Consider the following 22,628-nt stretch of genomic DNA (forward strand, 5'->3'; position numbering starts at 1 on the left):
ATACCTAGCTGGATTTATACTTTATTTGTATTGTGTACAGATTTAACAACATCCAGTATTAACTATGGCTTGGCAGTGAAATGAAAGTAAGTTCTTTATGTTACCTGTCATAAAGATTAAAAAGATTTGTATTGGTGTGAGAGGTTTAGATCTCTGTCCTGCTTAGTAAGGGGAAGTTGCATTTATACAGCTTTTACATACCACTTTGTGTTTTTTATTTACCTTCAACTACCATCATTGCTTTTTTCTTCCTATTTTAGAAAAGAACAAAATCTGAATTAAGTCTTACTATAAGTGTGATAAGACACTAGCCTCTCAGGTATGGAGTGAACCGATGAATTTGGAGGGTGTGTTGGACTGTGTCTTCTCTTCCTCCCACAGCCGCCTAGTGCTTAGGAGGCATGTGGTAGAGAGTGAAGAACATGGGCTCTGAGGTCAGGCAGCCTGTGCCACAACCCCCACTCTGCCCTTTACCTGCAGGTGACCACGGGCACCTTCTCCAGCTTGTCTGAGCTTCAGGCTCCTCACCTGTAAGATGGAGATGATGAGAAGAGTACCTGCAGAATCACAGAAATGTTGGGAGGATTAATAATGCGTGTTCGTATGTGTGATCCACTTAGAGCAGTGTCCGCCACTATTCACTTGATATCCAGGACTGTGTAAGATAGAATATGCACGTCTTTTTTATTCTCTATTTACCATTTCTTTTACTTGCAGTCTTTGGTTCCTATAACAAAAGAAGTGTGTAGAATATATATTTGTATATTCATGTCGACACAATATTTAAAATAATTGCTACCACCCTCATTTAATTCAGCATAAGACTAACAGATGGAAGTCTCTAAATTGCTTAAAGAAAGGTATTTTGCAAAGTACCAACTTGCTCTATATTTCTTTAGAGAAAGCTTATAATTAGTAATATTGGTAGCTCTGGTCATCTTTCATTCTGAAGTCTTTAATGAGTCCTTTTACCATAGATTCATGACAGCTAATTGGTACTGATTTGGAGGTTTCCTTTCCCATCATTTGGAATTATGTAATCAGATGCAAACTATTGCAATTAGAAATAAAATATGAAATAACTTTCAACAGTGTATGCAGTTGATTCTTTTCAAACTGTTTATGACATTTTTAACTAAACTTTTATTCATGATCATTCTTTTCTGAAAATTTTGATGTATGAGGGAAATGTATACTTAATCTGTTTTTTATTTTTGTGTTTTTGGTTGTTTGATTTGAATGAATCCGTTTGGTCAGACTGCAGTTACAGGGTTGCATTTTCTGGGCAAGTGAATTTGTTACAAACCTGTGCTGAAGACATTTTCTGATGGTAAATCAGTTGTCCAGAATGATCTCAAATTTCCAGAATCCCATTCACTGGGCCTTATTTTATACTGTGCAAAGACATAGGTGAAGTAGATATTTATCCTCTGGTCAACTTGCTCACTTTTGTTTTTCTTTTTTAACTTGCTCTCTTTTAAAAAGCCAGTCTTTTCTGTTCCAATCCAGGCTTTGTTCGGTTCACAGTCTGATAATGGCAGATCAAAAAGTGGGGACAAAACCTGAGTAAAGTCTCATTGCTGATTTGATCCACTGGACTGTCAGGTATAGAATTAGTTGGAGTTTTGCACGTTTGATAAAGTTCAATGCATATTTATGCTTTTAAATATCTCTTGTAAATCTAAGAATAATCGGGATTTTCCTAACTTGATAGTTTATCTACCGAAAGCAAACATAGAAACTCACAATTTCTTTTAAAAAGCGAATTTTACTTAAGAATGTCCCTGACAAGCAGTAAAATGATTAATCTTATTAAATCCAACCCTTGAGTACACATGTTTTTAATAGTTCGTGTGACAAGGTTAAAACGTGCTCCATGAAACACATCTGCGTGCTGTGAAGTACCATAGTTGCCTCACGGAAAAACACTCGTGCGATTATTGAGTTGCAAACTGAACTGGCCATCGTTTTTCTTGGAATACCATTTTTACTTGAAAGAACAACAGACAAACTGGTTATGCAAACGTGCGTTTGTGGTCAGGTTTTCTCAAAATAACCCTGTCACTTTAAGGAAAACAACTGACAGCATTTGTTGGAGGTGATAAGAGTTTGGGGAAACTGATGTTGCCACCATTAGCTTGACGGCTTCGCAGTGAAGAGATCAGAGGTGGTAATAATGAATGTGACTTTTTAATACTGTAGAATGAAGTGTGTTGACATTTGGAAGATCGTAGCGGAGTCAAGCAGTATTTTCTAAATGATGAGTGGGTTTTAACGTACTAGTATGAAAAGATCACTGATTCAGTATTAGATTCCACAATGCAACTAACTTTAAGAAGTTACCATTTGTCAGGATTGGGTATAGTGTCAAGAGCATACACGGTTACCTGAAAAGCCGTTAAAATAGTTCTCCCTTTTCCAACTACATAGTGGCCAGATTTTCTTCATGTGCTTTAACGAAAACATATTGTAACACACTGAATACAAAAGCAGATATGCAACTCGATTTTACTTTTTTAAAAATATTTATTTATTTGGCTGCCTCGGGTCTTAGTTGCAGCATGCGGGATCTTCATTGCAGGATGCGGGCTTCTCTAGCTGCGGTGCGTGGGCTTAGTTGCCCACAGCATGTGGAATCTAAGTTCCCCGAACAGGGATCGAACCCGAGTCCCTTGCATTGGAAGGCAGATTCTTAACCACTGGACCACCAGGGAAGTCCCGAGACTCAATTTTCATTTAAGCCAGACAGTAAAGAGATTTGCAAAAATGTGAAACAACGCCACTCTTCTCAAATTGGGAGGGGGTTGTTACTTTTCATTAAAAGTATGTTATTTAGGCTTACTGTTAAAGTAACAAATCTTTTAAAAATTTTCTAGCACATCAATACTCCCACAGGTGAACTTGTCATTTCAAGGAAAACTGAGTGTTTGTTGCAATATCACACATGCGCTTTCAAGTAAAAATTGAGTTTTGGAAAACTAAACATTCACCGCCATTAGCAGATTACAGAAGTTCTTTGGGAGTCTCAATTTTAGGTGTAAGATAGGAGTTGGTGAACTTTTACTAAAGGACCAGATAGTAAATATTTTAAGCTTTGTAGGCCATATGATCTCTCTTACAGCTATTCAGTTCTGTCAGTGTTGTGTTGCACAATAGCCTGAGACAACACATAAACAAATGAATGAGACTGCATTGCAGGAAAAGTTCATTAACAGAAGTAGGTGGTGGGCTACATTTGGCCTACAGGCCGTAGGTTACCAACCCTTGCTGTAAAGGGACTCCGAGGCAAAAAAATTGAGAATTGCTGCACTAGACTTAACAACTAGATGGTATAACAGATTTTAAGATGTTCAGGGAATTCTCTGGTGATCTAGTGGTTAGGACTCCGTGTTTCCACTGCAGGGGGCACGGGTTCGAGGGAACAAAGATCCTGCATGCTGCGCGGTGATGCTAAAAAGAAAAAAAATGTCGTTCAGCTCTAACTAGATTTTTAGGAAGTTAGCCTAATGGCAAAAGCCCAGCAAACTAATGTCATTTTGTTAAACAGATGGCTTAAATAGAAAGACACTGCTCATAGATGGTATGATGTCATAAAAATGCCAGTTCTGATTAATATTCCAACAGGATTTGGGGGGGATAGAAAAATTGATTCTAGAATAAGTTCATATGGAAATTATGAATTTCTAAGGCAATTTTAAAAGCAGAGCAAAGAACTTCATCAGATACTGTCACACCATAATCCATAGTAATAAATAATAGATGCAGTAACAGACAAAAAGATCAGAATAAAGAGCTCAGAATCAAGCCCATGTACATATGGGAATCTGATACATGATAAAAGTGGTTTCAAAATCATTGGGGAAAGGATAGAGTACTTAAAAGTTGGTGCTGGACAAACCTACATTTTACAGAGAAAAGTAAATATGGATCTCTTGTCACCGTATACAGAAAATAAATTGCTTTAAAGGTAAATCTGTAAACTAATGAAAATGTAGACTATTGTGAGTGGGCAAGTATATAATTAAGACCTATGGCCCTCGTTAATTCCTTCTAACTACAATTTGAGTTGTTCTCTTTCCCCCTTGAGGTTCATCTCCACCGGAGTTGAGGGACTACAATAAACATAGTACAATTTGACCTTTTACATCTGTATCCAGAACAAAACCAAGACCTCTTAAAGCACAAACCATAAGCATAAGGTGAAAATTGATAGGTTTTATTTTGTAACCATGGGAAAGATTGAATGAAGAACTATCAATGGATGTTAAACCTTAGGAGGAAGTTTTGGCAAGGAGTAGAATATTTGCTTGGCCTTAAAGTGGCTCCCCACAGATTGCCGATTAGTTGCAAGAGAAAAATAGCACCTCTATACTGGAGAAACTGGCAGCCAATTAGGTAAAATTATTGTATCCATGTTATATTTACTGAAGTTGATAACTAATGTGGGTGTTTAAGACTATCCTGAGAGGACTTCCCTGGTGGCGCAGTGGTTAAGAATCCACCTGTCAGTGCAGGGGACACGGGTTCGAGCCCTGGTCCTGGAAGATCCCACATGCTGCGGAGCAACTAAGCCTGTGCGCCACAACTACTGAGCCTGCACTCTAGGGCCCGTGCACCGCAACTACTGAAGCCCGCGCGCCTAGAGCCCGTGCTCTGCAACAAGAGAAGCCACCCCAATGAGAAGCCCGAGCACCTCAACAAAGAGTAGCCCCCGCTTGCCGCAACTGGAGAAAGCCCGCGCAAAGCAACGAAGACCCAACACAGCCAAAAATAAAAAGACAATATCCTTAGGAAATACGCACTGAAGTATTTAAGGGGAAGGCCGTGTATATGTATGCAGCTTGCTAGCAAAACAACCAAGGATAAAAAAAAAAAGAGGTACAGCTAGGATTACAAATGATAAATGGGGTAAAATGTCAATGATAGGTGAGTTTGAGTAAAGGGCATATGACTTATTTGTAAATTCTTATTTGTGCAACTTTTCTGTAAGTTTGTGGTTATTTCCATATAAGAAGCTTTTTTAAATGGATTGATTTTGGCGTAAAAATTGACGTTTTGCTAATCTTAGAAAACGTTAGTTGGCTAGCGTGAAATATTTAAGCCCATAAGGATTATCTAGAATACAAAAAACCTGGAAATCAACAAGAGAAAGACAAGTAGCCCAATAGAAAGACAGGGATTGAACAGGTAATTTACAGAAGAGTAAACCAGAATAAATGGTTAATCTCTTTTTTTTGATGTGGACCATTTTTAAAGTCTTTACTGAATTTGTTACAATATTCTGTTTTATGTTTTTTGGGTTTTTGGCCTCCAGGCATGTGGGATCTTAGCTGCCACAGCCCCTGCATTGGAAGGCGAAGTCCCAGTTAATCTGTTTCTGATAGATTTGTATACAGTTGCAATGGATAGATGTTGAAAACAATTCCAAGCAAGGAAAAACAGAATGATAGCTGGTGTGCCTTATCATTTATATAAATTTAAACCACGCATATCTTCACTATATGTTTGAAAGTAGAACTACAAAAATATATTAAACAGGAGGTGTATATGATTGAAGAGAGGAATGCAAGTGGGAATAGAAAATAAACAGAAAAAATAGAATCAAAAGAGAAAAAAATAGAATCAAACTAGACAGGGGTATTCTGACAAGTCAGCAAGCCTTGAGCTCAGGAGGTGGATGAGTTATAAGCTCGTACCCAAGGTCTGTAAGACCAAAAGAAGAAAAAAGAAAAAGTGAAAACAGCTCCCAAGCCCTAATTAACTTGTCTCAATCTTATTGAGTTGGAAGCAGTTTTCATTACAAACAAGGGGCCAGCCCCAACTTGCCCGCTTTTCTGCTTGTTTGTGTCTAAACTCCCCTTCTGGCTTTCTCACCATAGCTGCGCCCTACTCCTAGCACACCTTTGGGAGTGTCATGAACACGTTCATCACATTTTTGTGCCAACAAAGGGACTCTTCCCAAGCTTTTCACTAAGAATCTGGTTGTCAGTTACTGAGAGTTTCAACTTGTGTGGTTTTTTTTTTTTGTATAATTTACACACCATAAAGTTCACCCGTTTAAAATGTACAGTGGCTTTTAGTATAGAGTCAACCATCCCTATGATGTAATTCTATAATGTTACCATCACCCTCCCCAAAGAAACCTTGTACCCTGATTCAGCTCTATTCGGCTTTTTAACCTTGCATTTCTTTCTCCCTCAGGGGTGGAAGTTAAAACCCGGGGGCTGGTCACTGCCCACCAGAGAAACGTGCAGCCTGGGGCTCCCCTGGAGTGGGTTATCACTCGGCAGGCTATATCTGGGTAAACACCTGGAGGCTTGAGCTGGCTCTGCGAAGATGTCTTTCAATATGTATATTTTTGAAAAGAAGTTAAGTGCTCTGGCAGGGGTAAAAGGACATCCAGGGGAAACACACCTCCACAGGCCCCCACACCCTGTCCAGACGCCTACTCCCAAGGCTACACGTTCAGTGCACTCTCATTTGTCTTCCCAGAGATGTTCTCACAGAGATTTCTCTAGTGCATTATTTGCACACCAGGAAGAAGCCATTGAGTAGCGCTCGGGTGGAATCAGCCTGGGAGTGGGGGCATGGTTGGAAGGCTGACTGCGTGCCCCTCCTCTTCCTTGAAGGTCCACCAGTCTGGCTTCCTGGAGCCCCTCGCTGCGGTGAGGGAAGACCTAGCGCCTGCCACCCGTGCACCTTTGTGCTTGGAGGGAGGCATCTGCACATGTGGCACTGGCCCAAGCGGCGCCTGCCCGAGGCCCTAAGAGGACCTGTTTCCAGAGCTGCAGCTCTACGTATGTGGATGCCTAGTGTGTGTGAACTTCTGCGAGCCGTGTGAGAACATGTGCGTGCTGGGTGGGCAGGTGTGTACACATGGTGTGTGCGCGCTGTGTTCACACTGCGTGAGGATGTGTGTGCACCCTGTGTGAGAAACTACATCCCATATATATATAATGCTGAGTGTATGCACTGTGTGGGGACGTGTGTTTACACCGGTGTGTGCATGCTGTGTGTGCGCACTGTATGAGGAACCGTGTGCATGCCGTGTGTGCGTGCGCGCTGTGAGGATGTGTGTGCACATCGAACGTGCACGCGGTGTGTGGGAGCGCTATGAGAACTAGTGCTCACACTGCACGTGCACGCCGTGTACTCGTGCTGTGTGAGGGCTGGTGTGCATATTGCCAAGTGCACGAGGTAGGCGCCTGCTGCTTGAGGACCCGTGTGCAGCTCGCGTGTGCACGCGGTGCTCGTGCGCGGCTTGAGAACCGGTGCGCACATCGCACGTGCACGCCGTGGGGGGGACGCGTGCGCGTACGGACGCGCGCAGGTCCGATACGGCGCGGCGGCAGGGGCAGTGCGCCTGTGCGGCCCCGGCATCCCGATGGAGCACGGCGTCGACTGCGGGGCGGCAGCCGGGACGGAGGGGTCTACGCGGGCCCCCCCGCTTCCCGGGAAGATGGCCGAACCGGGCGCGGTGCGGACCTCGCCGCCCAACCACCGGCCTTCAGGTAGGGCTCCCGGGATGCGGCGGGCGCATGGGAGCCTCAGGCCCCCCGGGCGGGCCGCAAGAGGTAGAGGTTGTGGAGCGCGAGGCTGTGGGGGGCGGGGCGCGGAACTGAGCTAATGTCCTTTCCTCAGCCCGGGGTCGCCTGGGCGCGGGACCCCGGGGCCGGCGCCCCTCACGGTGCCGGTGGCAGAGTACGCTCTCGAGTGGCCAGAGTGGGTGGGATTGGGGGTGGCTTAGGGTGGGTGGCAGGTATGTTTGGCGTGCGGGGACCGGGGCCACGCTTGATGCCCCAGGGGCCCGGGGGGCTGGCCCCGCATCGCGGAGCAGCAGGCGTGGGGGGCACTGGGGCCGACCGAGCGGGCGCGGGGGGTGGCCGGGGCCTGCGCGCCTGCCCAATCTGCGTCTCGGGCGTCGCGCGCGAGGGGCAGCCCAGCTTCATGCTTCGCGGCGTCCCCGGGGGGCAGAACCGGCGCGTCACCCACTGGCAGGGGTGGCCAGCTGCGAGCCCCGGGCCGGGTTCCCCTGCCGCCCGCTTGCGCTCCCGGCGGCCGCGGGTGCGCTGCCCAGGGGTCTGGCGGGGTCGCGGCTCCCTCGCGTGGCAGTGCGACGGATGAGTCCCCCGGCCCTAGAGGCTGCAGCTGCTGGGAGCTAAGGAGGGATGGTCCCCGGATTGGCTGCCTGGAAACGAGCGAAGCAGGGAGAGATTTTGAGGACATTTGGCAGAATTTTAGATAAGCTGGTTTCGCATCTTCTAACGTTCTGTAAAGTGGTTGCAGGTAGTGCGGGTGTGTAAGCAACTTGGAAACCGATTTCATGTTTTTCCTGGCAACACCTTTTTTTTTTAAGTTAGTGTGAGGTATTTTTAAGGCGTGTTTTACCGCAGTATAACGTGCATCCCACAAAAGCGCACAGATCTTAAGTATAGGATTTGGAGAATTATCACATAGTGAAGATCTGCGTGTTTTATGTAAGGTGTACCAAGGAAGGGAAGGAAATCAAGGGCAATGTTCTTTAGTCACTTAAAACATGGTTTTCATGGGGGAGGGGTATGTTCTGATTGGGCCTTCATTTGCATCATTTCGAGAAGGAGGAGGTGGCTTAAATCTTTCCCAGTTTGCGTTTTTCATCACGCATTTGTTTTGAAGGCAGAATTTAACAGATATCACAGGATAGTGATATAAATACTAAAAAGATGTACTTCTGTTTTCGTCCTTTTTGTTTGGGAAACTCGGCTGCATGTGCTAGGGAGAAACCCAAAACCCACCCATCCATCAGAGCCAGCCTTGGGGGAGGGGGACCTAGTAGAATATAACATTGGAAAAGGGAGGTTGTTAAAGTTCACATTTTTATTTGGTCGAGTTTAAACAATTAGGTCGTTTCGATGTTTTAGAGGCAGGGCGGAGCTGTATGGTTGAGCCTGAAATATCTGTGATATTTTAATTTATTTGAAGGCACTCAATAAGGGGACATCCTTATTAAGTTCTACTTGGAAACTTTATTGTAGAAAAATAGCTTAAAGCTCTTTTCCTTCATTTGAAATTAGAAATATGGAAAGACATGTTGTGTGAAGGTTTAAAATATTTCAGGGAGTTCCGTGGTGGTCCAGTGGTTAAGACTCCGAGCTTCCACCGTAGGGGGCATGGGTTCAATCCCTGGTCTGGGAACTAAGATTCCACAAGCCGCGCGATGCGGCCAAAATGTATATATATATATACACACACACACACACACACACACACACACACATATATATATACACACATATATATATATATATTTCATAAACTTCTATGTGCATAAGGGTTGATGTGGAATAATTGGAGTGTTCAATTTAGGTGCCAGGTAGTACCATGGTTTGTTCTTTCAAGTGGGTTTTGTGAGGCTAGGTACTTAGAAAAATAATGTCATCCTCAGAGAAGTCTTGATTTTTGAGTTTTTTGTGTTTTTTTAATATTTACTTATTTACTTACTTTTGTCCGCGTTGGGTCTTCATTGCTGCGTGCGGGCTTTCTCTAGTTGCGGCGAGCGGGGGCTACTCTTTGTTGAGGTGCTCGGGCTTCCCATTGCAGTGGCTTCTCTTGTTGCAGAGCACGGGCTCTAGGCGCACAGGCTTCAGTGGTTGTGGCTCGTGGGCTCTAGAGCGCAGGCTCAGTAGTTGTGGCGCACGGGCGCAGCTGCTCCGCAGCATGTGGGATCTTCCTGGACCAGGGCTCAAGCCTGTGTCCCCTGCCTTGGCAGGCGGATTCTTAACCTCTGCGCCAGCAGGGAAGCCCTTTGAGGTTTTATTATAATACATCTTGGTACTGATTACTCTTGGCTGCCCAAGGCCTTATCATTTGGGACCCATTCTTGATGAGAGTGAACCTGCATTTCTTGAGAGTCAACCATTGATCCTAAGCTTGTGCTGAGTGCTGTGAGGGGCAGAAAAGACTAAGAGGCCTGAGGTGTTTAGGCTCTCGGACAATTTCACGGCAGCACAGCTGGGCGATATGGGCCGGCAAGTGGTTTTCCTGGGAGCTGTTGTAGAAGGTCGCAGGGGAATACCTCTCTGGTTGTTTCTTCTAGCAACAGGTTCTTCCAATACTGAAATCCTGTGCATTTTTTCCCCATTACCCACCAGTGATGCTTGCTTTCTTTCCTTTCAGTTACTCCCAGAAGAGAAATTACCAGATGTGCTGTTCTCTTTAGTGCTTGTGTTATATCACAGTATCAGGAATGCGGAGCAAGCGCCTGTTGCTTGGTTCTGCCTCAATGCCTTTAGAGGGCAAGCAGAGTCACCAGGTCACCGTTGTCAGGCTGCCTCGCTGTTACACAGGTCCTGGGCACCGCTCAGTCTGAAATGCCCCCTTCTCCCCTTTTCCCTTCGGGCGTTCACTTCCTCTAGGCTTCTCTCAGTCTGAATTAAGGAACTCGTCTTGCCTGTGCCTGCAGCACCTGCAGGAAAGCACTCTTATCCTTCTGCACGTGTGACGACATTAACCTTCCAGTTCCTCTCGGCAGGTGTTCATTGGGTGCCCACTGTGAGCAGGGCCCTGTGCTGGTGGCTCCTGCTGTCATTGGAGCTCGGGCGATCGAGATCCAGACTGCCTGGGTGTGAATGCCGCCTCTCCCCTTCCTGATGTCTCACCTCAGGGAGACACTGCTGAGCTTTAGTTTTCTCACCTTTAAAATGGGCTTAAGAACACCGTGGGGGGGGGGGATAGAAACACTGCCTTGAAGATGAAGGAATTGATATCTGTAAAGCAGTGCTTGACACACAGTAAATGCTGAAGCTGGTTAGCCATTGTCCCTTCTGTTAGATGATTGGCTTGAGGGCGAGGCCTGGTGCAGAGGGTGACTGGATGGTCATCCTACTCCCCCTCAGAGGTTTTTGTCTTTGTTTTTGCGGTACGCGGGCCTCTCACTGTTGTGGCCTCTCCCGTTGCGGAGCACAGGCTTCCGGACGCGCAGGCTCAGCGGCCATGGCTCACGGGCCCAGCCACTCCGCGGCATGTGGGATCTTCCCGGACCGGGGCACGAACCCGTGTCCCCTGCATCGGCAGGCGGACTCTCGACCACTGCGCCACCAGGGAAGCCCCCTCCTCACAGTTTTTTCACGCAACAGGTGTGTAACTGATGTTTGACAATTGCATTATGCTGGGAGCAGCTCCACTGGGTTGAGGAAATACTCGTGAGTTGGATTAAAGAAGTGTGTCGGTGGAGGAGCTTGAGATAGTGGAATTACAAAGCATGTTTCCTGAGGCTTGTTGAACTTTCCAGTGCTTTCTGCAGGTAAATACTGTTTACTGAGTTCAATCCATTTGCCCATGGTTCCCTGGTAAGGAGGGAATTGCTTTGAGTTGAGACGAGGTTCCCTGCTGTCCTTCCATCTGCCTGTCTTCCATCCCCCATCCTAGATCAGGAGAATGGAGGAGTGCAGACTGGAAGTTCAGGAGAGCCTCCCCCCAGGGGCCACAGTAGGGAAAAGGAAAGGCTGAGAGTAGGGCCCCAAGAAATCAGAGTTCTTCATCCTTTCTCAAAGTTGCTACATTTAAAACCATTCTTTTTTTTTTTTTTTTTTTTTTTGCCACACTGCACGCCTTGTGGGATCTTAGTTCCCCGACCAGGGACTGAACCCGGGCCCTCAGCAATGAAAGCGCGGCGTCCTAACCACTGGACCACCAGGGAAGTCCCTAAAACCATTATTGACCACTGTCATCGTAGAGCTGTTTGGACCAAGAGGAGCAACTTGAGCTTGTGCGTGTGTCCTAACGTTGCAAGTCCCTTCGGCAGTGAGAAGGGCCAAGGTCAGGAGCGAAAGAAAGTTGTATTTGATCTGGGGCTTCTGGCTTTGTGGAGTTATGGCACTGAAGGACTCGGACCTGGCAGGACCTTCAGGGCAAATTCCTGAAAGTCTGACCATCAACTGTTTCTTTTCTGATGTACTGACCCTAGTGACCCGACTGGTCAAATTCTGTCATTTCTATCTCTATCCCTTCTCCTTCTCCACAATTAAAGGATGTTTTCCTCTCATTCAGATGCCCCATCTTCTGCCATGGTTCACTTTTTAAAAGAACATCTTGCCTTCTGTAGTAGCTATACTGATTGACTTATAACACAGTAGGATTTGCAGGGTTGCTTTGGGCAGACGAGAGATGTGGTTTTCTGGGGGATGCTGGTCAATAGTCTAGTGGGCTTTGTTGGGAGGGTTTAACAAGGTAGAACTCATAATGGCTCAGCATAGTAGGTGCTCACAGGGCAGGTAGTCTGATGATGCTTATGATGGTATTGCCCAGTTCCGGGGGGTGGGGGAGGGAGGGTTCGCAGGCAGAGCTGACTCTGGCAGCAGTCTGATAATTTGAAAACTTTCCGTGGCCCTGCCCTCTAGGCTCTTTTGAACGAATTACACCAGAAGAAGGAAGAGGCAGTGGTCCAGGGTAGCTGCCCTTGGGGCGCCGTGGCCCAGGAGGGATTGCTCACCGCCCAGCTCATGTTTGAGGTGACCGCTTTCCAATGAGGAGTCTGCTGGCTAGGCACCTGAGGCTCCGGGGCACGCTGGGCCTCGGGATCCCCTTCATCCGCCTCTGAGCTCTGTCTCAATGTAGGCCTCGGTCTGCTTCTCTCTTGGGGAGCGGTAGCTTTCCTCTTGCCATTTAAAATGCCCAATTCAGTGGTTGTCAGTATATTCACAGAATTGTACAGCTATCACCACAGTCAATTTTAGAACATGTTCGTCACCCCGCAGAGAAACCCCATAACCATTAGCTGTCATTCCCCATTCCCCCTCACCCGTCATCCACTCCCCAGGTCCTGGCAGCCACCCATCTACACTGTCTCCATGGAGACCTCTAGGCTTCAGCCCTTGATGTGCGCACATATTGTGGTTGCCCGGAAGTTCTCGGGTGGCTCTCCATGCATCAGGGATTTAAAAACCATCGTTCTGCACGCTGCATTCTTCAGGTCCAATACTTGCGTTCACCGCAAAGCCTTGTCTTTTCACCTCCTGGGCATTCCTCTGCTCGGGGCCTGCAGGGCCCTGAGAACCTGAATGGAACCTCCCAAGTAGTCTGCAGTCATATATTGCACATGTGTTCATTTTAGCTCCTCAAATAGTAACAGCTGCTAATTGTTGAGCACTTATGTCCCAAGCACCGTTATAAGCACTTGTCATACGTTATTTACTTTATTCCTCATAGCCATCCTTTATACTGTTTTTATTCTCATTTTAGAGATTTGTAATTTTCTATTCCTGTGTAGCGAAACACTCCAAACTTACTATTTCTCACCATTCAGGGGGTTGGTTGGGCTCAGTTGAGTGGTTCTCCTGCTGCCTGTGCTGTCAGCTGGGAGCTCAGTGGGGTTGAAATGTTCAAGATGGCCTCTCATGGTCTGGGTGTCTCAAATTACACAAGGAGTCTGTCCTGGCCTTCCTCACAGTGTGGCAGCTGTTCTTCAAGAGCCAGGAAGTGCAGGTTGCCAGTTCTCTTATGGCCCAGACTTGAAAGTCCCAGAATGTCCCTTCTGCTGCATTTGGTGGTCAAAGCAAGTCACAAAGCCAGCCCAGATTCAAGGGGCGGGGAAATAGACTCCACCTCTTGAGGTGAGGCATGGTAAGTGCCTACTAGGAGAGGAGGAATCTCCCTTTTCGGAGATTCTCTACTGTAACAGCTAAGTACATTGACACTAAGAGAAGTTAAGTAAGGGAATTCCCTGACTCAGCCCTTTCACTGCCAGGGCCCAGGTTTGATCCCTGGTCAGGAAACTAAGATCCTGCATGCTGTGTGGCACGGCAAAAAAAAAAAAAAAAAAAAAGAGAGAGGTTCAATAAGTTGGTCAAGGTCACACAGTAAGTGTGTTTGACTCTAGAGTTAAGTATTTTTAATCTCCATGCCTCTGTGCCATTCCAGATAGATTATAACAAATTCCTTTTGCACATGGGTCATGCCTCCCGCATTTTCTGTACCCCTGTCAAGCTCTAGCTCAGTACTATCGATATACATTTTATAAGGATTTTGTGTACCTTTTTTTATAGTGTACAGTTGTTTTTCTCTACAGAGGTGATGAGGACCTTCATTTCTTAGAATTACAGCAAAAGTTTTATCAACAAAAATGCTTAGAGGAAGAGAAGTTTCATTTAACAGAATTTCTTATTTGCCAGGAATTAAGCCCCCATCCCCTCTGTGCCAGCCTTTATGTTGGGGTCTGGAAGATCTCCTTAGTATGCTTTCCTGTCTTAGAGCACTGCATTGGCTGTGACTGAGGACTGCGGCTCTTAGGTCATCACTCTGGAAGGCCCACGGAAGATTCTCTTATACTCTAGCCCAGTGTGTCTCTAACTCTTAAATACAATTTAAAGGACTTACTAGAAACAAAATATAAAGCACATGTAAAATACAGGTCCCAATTTTAAAATATCAGATTAGATACCAGATTCCAAGATATCAATGGGTATCACATTACTTTGTCAAATTGCTATGAATGTTTCTAAATACGTGCTCTCAATTTATGTCCTTATTGTGGACGATAATGAACAATAAGGAGGCTGGCATCTGTCCACAGGCCACACTCTGAGTAGCTCTGTCCTGGGCCAGCATTTCCCAAAGGGTGTGGTACCTAAGAGGGTTTAGGTTACACGTGGACAAACTTATCTTCTCAATTTTAGATTAATGGTCCTGTGGATTCTTTAATTGTGTTGTAAAAATACAACTAATACATCAAACCGTAATTTCATGAATATTTTCAAACTGTAATTTCACGAATATTTTCAGAATGATTAAAAAAATGAAAAAAATTCAGTTTAAAGAAAACTACTAAATAATGGTATAGGTTGGTGCTGGCTAATACCAATAGAATGCTAGTCACATATGTACTCCTAAATTTTCTAATAACTGCATTGAAAAAGCAAAAAGAAACGGGAAATTAATATAATAATACAATTTATTTAATTCAGTATATCTAAAATATTGTCATTTCAACATGTAATCAGTGTAAAGAATTATTAATGAGATATCTGACATTCTGTTCTTTGCACCAAGTCTTCCAAAACCAGTGGAAGACTTTATGCTTCAGCACATCTCTACGTGGACTAGTCACAGTTCAGCTGCCCAGTAGCCAGCTGTGGCTAGTGGCTCGCATATTGGACGCGGTGATCTAGAACATTTTCCTCATGGCGGAAAGTTCTGTTGGTCACATAGGGCACCATGGTATTGAGTGTGGTATGAAGAACAGGATGTATGCTGCGGTATTCAGTCTATCTTAGATCTCTTGTGTGGAACTCAAAAGATGCTTTGATAAAACGGTCTCCCCTACAATAAGGCAAAACCTCCCTGGACCCTCAGGCTCTGGAGGAGAGAAGCTGCTTTTGCTTTCCCCAGGGTGGGCAAGTGCCGAGGCCCTGGCACGGATTGTCTCGGGGACCTGGCAGGCTGTGGAAAGGGAGTGGGCTCGGCTTTGTGGTAAATGTTGGGCTGTTACGGAGGGAAAGCATGGTATGATACTGATGGAACAGTGGGAGGAGAACGGTATTAGCCAGCGCAGGCTCTCCCAGGTTCAGTGTCGGGTCCGGTGGGGAACCCTGTCTGCGGGGTGGGGTCTGCTGGGCTGGGTCAGGATGGGCTCTGTGAGGGCAGTTCTGGTCATTTCGCCCCAGGGCTAGTGATGTGCTTTCCTAGTTCCTGTTCACAGAAGCCACACTCTGATTATGATCAACAAGTTCTGGTTGGCTGACAGGACAGACCCCCTAACTCTGGAGACCCCATAATTGGACAGTTCCAGTGAATTCAGGGGCTTGTCCCGCCTCCCGCGTCCTAGGTTTGATGATGTGGCAGAGCTGGCACTGGCTATAGGGGGACTTACTGGGCAGGGCCACTTAACCCGAATTCGCTTTCAGGGCCTGAAGGACAAGTCCCTGCCCAGACCAAGTTGTCCTCCTCCTGAGCAGTTGGTCTGTCTTTGCCTTTGACACCAAGTCTTTAAGAGTTAACGGTTGGTGGGGCTTCCCTGGTGGCGCAGTGGTTAAGAATCCTCCTGCCAGTGCAGGGGACACGGGTTCGAGCCCTGGTCCGGGAAGATCCCACATGCCGCGGAGCAACTAAGCCCGTGCGCCACAACTACTGAGCCTGCGCTCTAGAGCCCGCGAGCCACAACTACTGAAGCCCGCGTGCCACAGCTGCTGAAGCCCACACACCTAGAGCCCGTGCTCCGCAACAAGAGAAGCCACTGCCATGAGAAGCCCGCGCACCGCCACGAAGAGTAGCCCCCTCTTGCCGCAACTAGAGAAAGCCTGCACGCAGCAACGAAGACCCAACACAGCCAAAAATAAAAATAAATAAATTTTTTTAAAAATTAAAAAAAAAAGGGCTTCCCTGGTGGCGCAGTGGTTGAGGGTCCGCCTGCCGATGCAGGGGACATGGGTTCGTGCCCCGGTCCAGGAAGATCCCACATGCTGCGGAGCAGCTGGGCCCGTGAGCCATGGCCGCTGAGCCTGCGCGTCTGGAGCCTGTGCTCCGCAACGGGAGAGGCCACAACAGTGAGAGGCCCGCATACCGAAAAAAAAAAAATTAAAAAAAAAAAGTTAACTGTTGGTTTAGCAGGTCAACCAGTGTGCAACCCCAATTGCTATGGTCGAGCTATTGGATTAACTTCCTTCTTAGCTCCATTTTTCTATCCCACTCTTGTTTTTCTCTTTCTCACACTTTTCACATTCATTTCTGCTGTATTTTATATAAGCAGAAGGAGGGAGAGAGGAGTGCATAAATGAATACCTGAAATTAATAAATACAGAGCAGGAAATGCCCCTGCAGCTTGAATTTTTCACCAGGCACCAAAAGTCCTTTATTAAGTAGTGCTCTGTGTCTTTGTTTCAAAACAACACCTTAATATTTGCCCTTAACTTGAAATAACCATCTGAATCATAAACTGGGCAAAACAGGATTCTCCTGCTGTGCTTATTTTTAAAAAGACCCCACACCACACACACACACACACAAGATTCCCCTATGTTCTCCTCCCTTAGCACCTAGGCATGCATTTTCAGCATTCCATTGACTAGAGAGGCAAACGTCCCTGTGCATGGGGGCTGGGTCTCCTCTTAGGAGAATTTCCTCTTCTCTACCTTATTAACTGTGTGTGTTCGGTTCTCTTGAGCACCAGTCAGGGGTGACAAATGGTGGTGAAATATTATGACAGCCTTCAGTGGAAGCTTTCCTTGCACGTGGGTAAATTTTCCCCCAGTGTAGATATGTGTTATGAACAAAATTTCGTTCATTTTCATCAGCTAGGTAACCAGTATTATTGAAGCAGATTTAGTTACATCTTCAGATGAAAAGCCCTCTAAAAAATTACTGATTGTGGGGCTTCCCTGGTGGTGCAGTGGTTAAAAATCCACCTAACAATGCAGGGGACACGGGTTCGAGCTCTGGTCCGGGAAGATCCCACATGCCGCGGAGCAACTAAGCCCGTTATCCACAATTATAAAACGCTCTAGAGCCCGTGAGCCACAACTACTGAAGCCCGCGTGCCACAACTACTGAGCCTGTGCTCTAGAGCCCGCGAGCCACAGCTACTGAAGCCAGCACGCCTAGAGCCCGTGCTCCGCAACAAGAGAAGCCACCGCAATGAGAAGCCCGTGCACCACAACGAAGAGTAGCCCCTGCTCGCCGCAACTAGAGAAAGCCCGCGCGCAGCAACGAAGATCCAACGCAGCCAAAAATAAATAAATAAATACAATCTTTCAAAAAAAGGTATAAGGAATGAAATTGCACTTAACTGCAATTACAATAAGTAATTTTTTTTCTTACTGCAAAACATGTTCCTGCTCTCCTTTTTTCCCCTCCTCACCCACCTAAGTTTCCACTTCACTTGACTTTGTTTTTGTCAGTCACGAATTATTTCTAAAGAATAATTGCTTCTTATTAATGGTCCATTAATTTCTACATATCCCTAATCTTCTGGGGTGAGATTAACTCTTTTTATAGCAGAACAGTCAAGGGAGTGAAATGGACTGTTTCAGTCTACCCTGTTCAGCTTTCATTTCTCTTACTTGTCTTTTACTTTCTCTCTGTTTCGACTGAACGACCCAAGAAGACATGGTGCCTTTCTACTAAGGAATGTAGACTGTCCTTTGTGGTACATAATTTTATCTTTATTAGTTAAAAATTAAAAGGATTCTTACCCCCTTTTTTAAAGGTGTGTAAAGATGACATGTAAAGGTGTGTGAAGGTGACTTCAGAATGAGTGCCTCTTATGATCAGGCCAATTCAAGCAGGAGATACTCTACGCAGCACTGTCCAATAGAACTTTCTTTTCTGTTCTACGTCTGTTCCAAATGGTAGCCGCTCGCCACATGTGGCTATTGAGCCCTGAGGAACTGACTTTTTAATTGTGTCTGATTTTAAATAATTTAAATAGCCACATGTGGTAGCGGCTCCTGAATTGGATTGTGCAGTTAACTAGATGTTCACTGACCTTGCCAGGTTAGAAATAGTGTGTTGGGCTTCCCTGGTGGAGCAGTGGTTAAGAATCCGCCTGCCAATGCAGGGGACACGGGTTCGAGCCCTGATCCAGGACGATCCCACATGCCATGGAGCAACTAAGCCCGTGCGCCACAACTGCTGAGCCTGTGTTCTAGAGCCCGCGAGCCGTAATTACTGAAGCTGATGAGCCACAGCTACTGAAGCCCACAAGCCTAGAGCCCGTGCTCCACAACAAGAGAAGCCACCGCAATGAGAAGCCCGCACACGGCAACAAAGAGTAGCCCCCGCTCGCTGCAACTAGAGAAAGACCGCACGCAGCAGCGAAGACCCAATGCAGCCAAAAATAATAAATAAGTAAAATAAATAAATTTATTTAAAAAAGAAATAAGTAGTGTGTTTCGGGCCTCAAACAAGTTCCTTCATACCCATCTATTTTTTTTTAATTTTTATTTTATTTTGGAGTATATAGTTGGTTTACAGTGTTGTGTTAGTTTCAAGTGTACAGCAAAGTGAATAAGTTATACATATATGCATTCTTTTTCAGATTCTTTTCCCATATAGGTTATTACGGAATATTGAATAGAGTTCACTGTGCTATACAGTGGGTCCTTGTTGATTACCTATTTTATATATAGTAGTGTGTGTGTGTGTTCATCCCAAGCTCCTCATTTATCCCATCTATTTTTGGTTTCTCCTCTACAAGCTCTGGTATTTGGTACTTGTCGTTCAGACCCTCTCAGATGTGCACAGGCCACCAAGAACAGAACTGGTACTTAGCTCCTGTGGTTCACATCAGGTCTGTAGGGCCGTGATAGAACGTACTAGCCAAGACGTATCTCTGGCTCCTGGGGGCCCTGGGGTGCCTTCTCCGTCCCTGCCTCAGTTTGGGTTACACAGCATGGCTGGAGGAGAAACCAGGTTGACTTATAAGGCATTATCAGATCATGAGATGAAGCCATGAGCTATGCAGGATATGGATGGGCTGTGGGGAGAACTTTTACAGGGGGATGTTGGCAGGGACTGAGACCGAGGCGAGGCTGGCGAGGGCACTGGGGAGCCATGAGCAGCACAGCTGAAGGAATCAGTTCCTTCTTCTCCAGGACTGTTCACTGAAGTAGATGAGCCTTAGCTCTCTCGTCCAGCTTGCTCCGCACACTGTGGCCTTGTGCTGGCCTCGGCGAAGAACTTGGTCGCTTGTGAGTGCACTGGCACACTAGGTCATCTGACTAATGCTTTCCAACTCTGACATACTGTGATCCTCCACTGCCAGCCCAGGAGGCAGGGGAAAGGGTAGTCTGGTCTTCTCCCCTCTGGTTAGCGGGATCACCAGCCACTTAACCAGCTGGTGGGCTTAACCAGCAGACTTCCCAGCCTTCCCCTCTCCCACTCCCATTACAGCCAAGGCAGGGGGCTCTGCCTCCATCTCTCACGACCCTGTCCCCATTGCCAGTGCCTGGGTCAGACCCTGTCATCTAGGTCCCGACTGTAATCACAAGAGCCTTAGGGGTCTCTGTCCAGGTCCCCCTCCCTGTCATGGATTCATCACATCGCAGTCTTGTTTGATCTCCTCTGACATCAGCCTGGCATAAGCACAGTCCAGACTGCTGCTGGGGTTTCCCAGGTTGGGTGTGTTGGGATGGGACTCCCTCTTACCCCTCCAGCCCCCCTTCTCTGGCCAGTGATCACCCCCAGCTGGTAGTGTCTGGCACACTCTGCATGCACCTCGCCGCCCACGCACATGCTCTTCCCTCTGTCCAGAATGCCTTCCTGTCTGTGTCTACCATGTTCACCCTTCAGTACTTGGCTCACATCTCACCTCTTCCCTGAAGCCTTCCCTGACTACACACACTTCTGGTGGGTTTTTCTTTTCTCTTCCATTTCAATTACAGTGTTGATAACACGAATTCAGGTAAATCAAATCATGTGCAAATAAACTTGGGGTTGGCATTTGGAAACTAAAGTGCACAGATCTTAAGCATACAGTCTGATGAACGTTTACATATACACCCATGTAACCAACACCCAGATCAAGAAACTAAATATTTCCAGTACCCTGTGCCTCCTTCTAGACAGTATCCCCTAAAGGTGACCATTGTTCTTACCTCTTTTCACTAGAGATTAGTTTTGCTTGTTTTTGAGCTTTATAAAAATAGACTCGTAGTATGTACATTTTTATTGTAGCAAAATATACATAACATAAAATTTACCATTTTAGCCATTTTTAACGTACAGTTCAGTGGCATTAAGTGCATTCATATTGTTGTACAATCATCACCACCATCCATCTCCAGAACTTTTTCTTCAAGTATATACTTTTGTTGTGTCTGGTTTTTTCCACTCCAAATTGTGTGTGTAAGATTCATCCGTGATGTTGCAGACATCAGTGGTTCATTTCTTTTCTTTTTTAAAAAATTATTATTTACTTATTTTGGCTATGCCAGGTCTTAGTTGCGGCATGCATGTGGGATCTAGTTCCCCGACCAGGGATCGAACCCAGGCCCCCTGCATTGGGAGTGTAGATTCTTAACCCACTGGACCACCAGGGAAATCCCAGTGGTTCATTTCCTTTTATTTTTGGGTAGTATTACATTGTGTGACTAGACATACTACAATTTGGTTTATCCATTCTCTTGCTGATAGACAATTGGGTTATTTTCAGTTTTCTATTCTTTTGACTAAAACTGCTGTGAACATGCTTGCACACATCTCTTGGTGCCCATATACATGCATTTCTGTTGTGTGCATACCTAGGAGTTGAATTACTGGGTCAGAAGGTAGGCATATGTTCAGCTTTTGCATATAGTGCCGAACTGTTTTCCAAACAGTTGGAAGTAGTTCCCTATTGCTGTTGTAACCAATTACTGCAAATTTAATGGCTTATAGCAACACGAATTCATTATCTTACAATTCTGGACATCAGAAGTGCTAAAGTGAAGGTGTCAGCAAAGCCTTACTGGAGGCTCTAAGGGAGAATCTGTTCCCTTGCCCTTTCCAGCTGCTAGAGGCTGCCCGCATCCCTTGAGTCGTGGCCCCTTCCTCCATCACCAAGGCTAGCAGCATAGCATCTTCCAGTCTTTTTCTGTCCAACTTCTGCTTCCATTGTCACATCTCCTCTCTCTCACTCTAGCTTTCCTACGTCCCTTGTGATTACATGGGGGCCACCTGAAAAATCCTGGGTAATCTCCCCATCTTAAGAGCCTTAACTTAATCTGCAAAGGCCTTTTGTCATAAAAGGTAACATTTTCACGGGTCCAGGGCTTAGAACCTGGACATCTCTGGGGGCTTGTTACTCTGCCTACCATTTTGTATTCCCACCAGGAAGGAATGAAAGTTCCAGTTCTTCCACATCTTTGTCAGTACCCGATCTTGTCAGTCTTTTTAATTGTAGTCATTCTGGAGGGGATATGGGGGGCACATCCACAGCTCCCACCCCCAGGCAGTGTGTCCTCATTTGCTCTGATACAGATTTATTGCAACTTATCAGTATTGTAAATATTTTTTTACATGCCTGTGTCTTGGTCAAACTGTACACTTTTTCATGAGACAAGTCGTAGAGTAGCTGGTTCAATAAGTGCTCCTTGGATGGTAAGAAATGGCTGAGGGCAGGGCTTCCCTGGTGGCACAGTGGTTAAGAATCCGCCTGCCAATACAGGGGACACGGGTTCGAGCCCTGGTCCAGGAAGATCCCACATGCCGCAGAGCAACTAAGCCCGTGCACCACAACTACTGAGCCCATGTGCTACAACTAATGAAGCTCGCGCCTCTAGAGACCGTGCTCTGCAACAAGAGAAGCCACTGCCATGAGAAGCCCTCGCACTGCAACGAAGAGTAGCCCCCGCTAGCTGCAACTAGAGAAAGCCCGTGCACAGCAACGAAGACCCAATGCAACCAAAAAGATAAAAAGAAAAAAAACTTAACCAAATCTTAAAAAAAAAAAAAAAAGAAAGAAATGGCTGAGGGCAGTTTTCAGCAGAGAAGCAAGCAGAGCTAAAGATGTAAATGAAAGCCTGTGCTTACAGTCCCACCTCTGGCTCCAGGTAGGTTTTCTCCCAAGTGAAAACAGGACCAGAGCGAAGAACCTGGTTTCTAGCTTCTACACACTGTTCTTTCCCAAGGTAGTTAATCTATAAGTGAGTAATGCCCTGGAAGCGGATGTGGGCCTCAAC

At 46.0% G+C, this 22,628-nt stretch overlaps 1 protein-coding gene across 10 annotated transcripts in view; it reads left to right on the forward strand.

Annotated features, from left to right (window-relative positions):
* The first annotated feature begins 7,333 nt into the window (after nucleotides 1-7,333).
* The window catches only part of MAP7D2 (MAP7 domain containing 2), a 106,891-nt gene continuing 91,596 nt past the window's right edge, over nucleotides 7,334-22,628 (forward strand). For 6 of the 10 annotated variants that reach the window (XM_060291936.1, XM_060291939.1, XM_060291940.1 and 3 more), the window contains exon 1: nucleotides 7,335-7,511. In XM_060291936.1, coding sequence (XP_060147919.1) covers nucleotides 7,385-7,511 — 127 coding nt within the window. In that variant the 5' untranslated portion in view covers nucleotides 7,335-7,384. Of the gene's footprint in view, nucleotides 7,512-22,628 lie in introns of all 10 variants that reach the window. The other 4 variants (XM_060291935.1, XM_060291937.1, XM_060291938.1 and 1 more) reach the window with 1 other exon arrangement.

The sequence above is a fragment of the Globicephala melas genome, chromosome X, assembly GCF_963455315.2.
Source record: "Globicephala melas chromosome X, mGloMel1.2, whole genome shotgun sequence".
NCBI classification, from domain to species: domain Eukaryota; kingdom Metazoa; phylum Chordata; class Mammalia; order Artiodactyla; family Delphinidae; genus Globicephala; species Globicephala melas.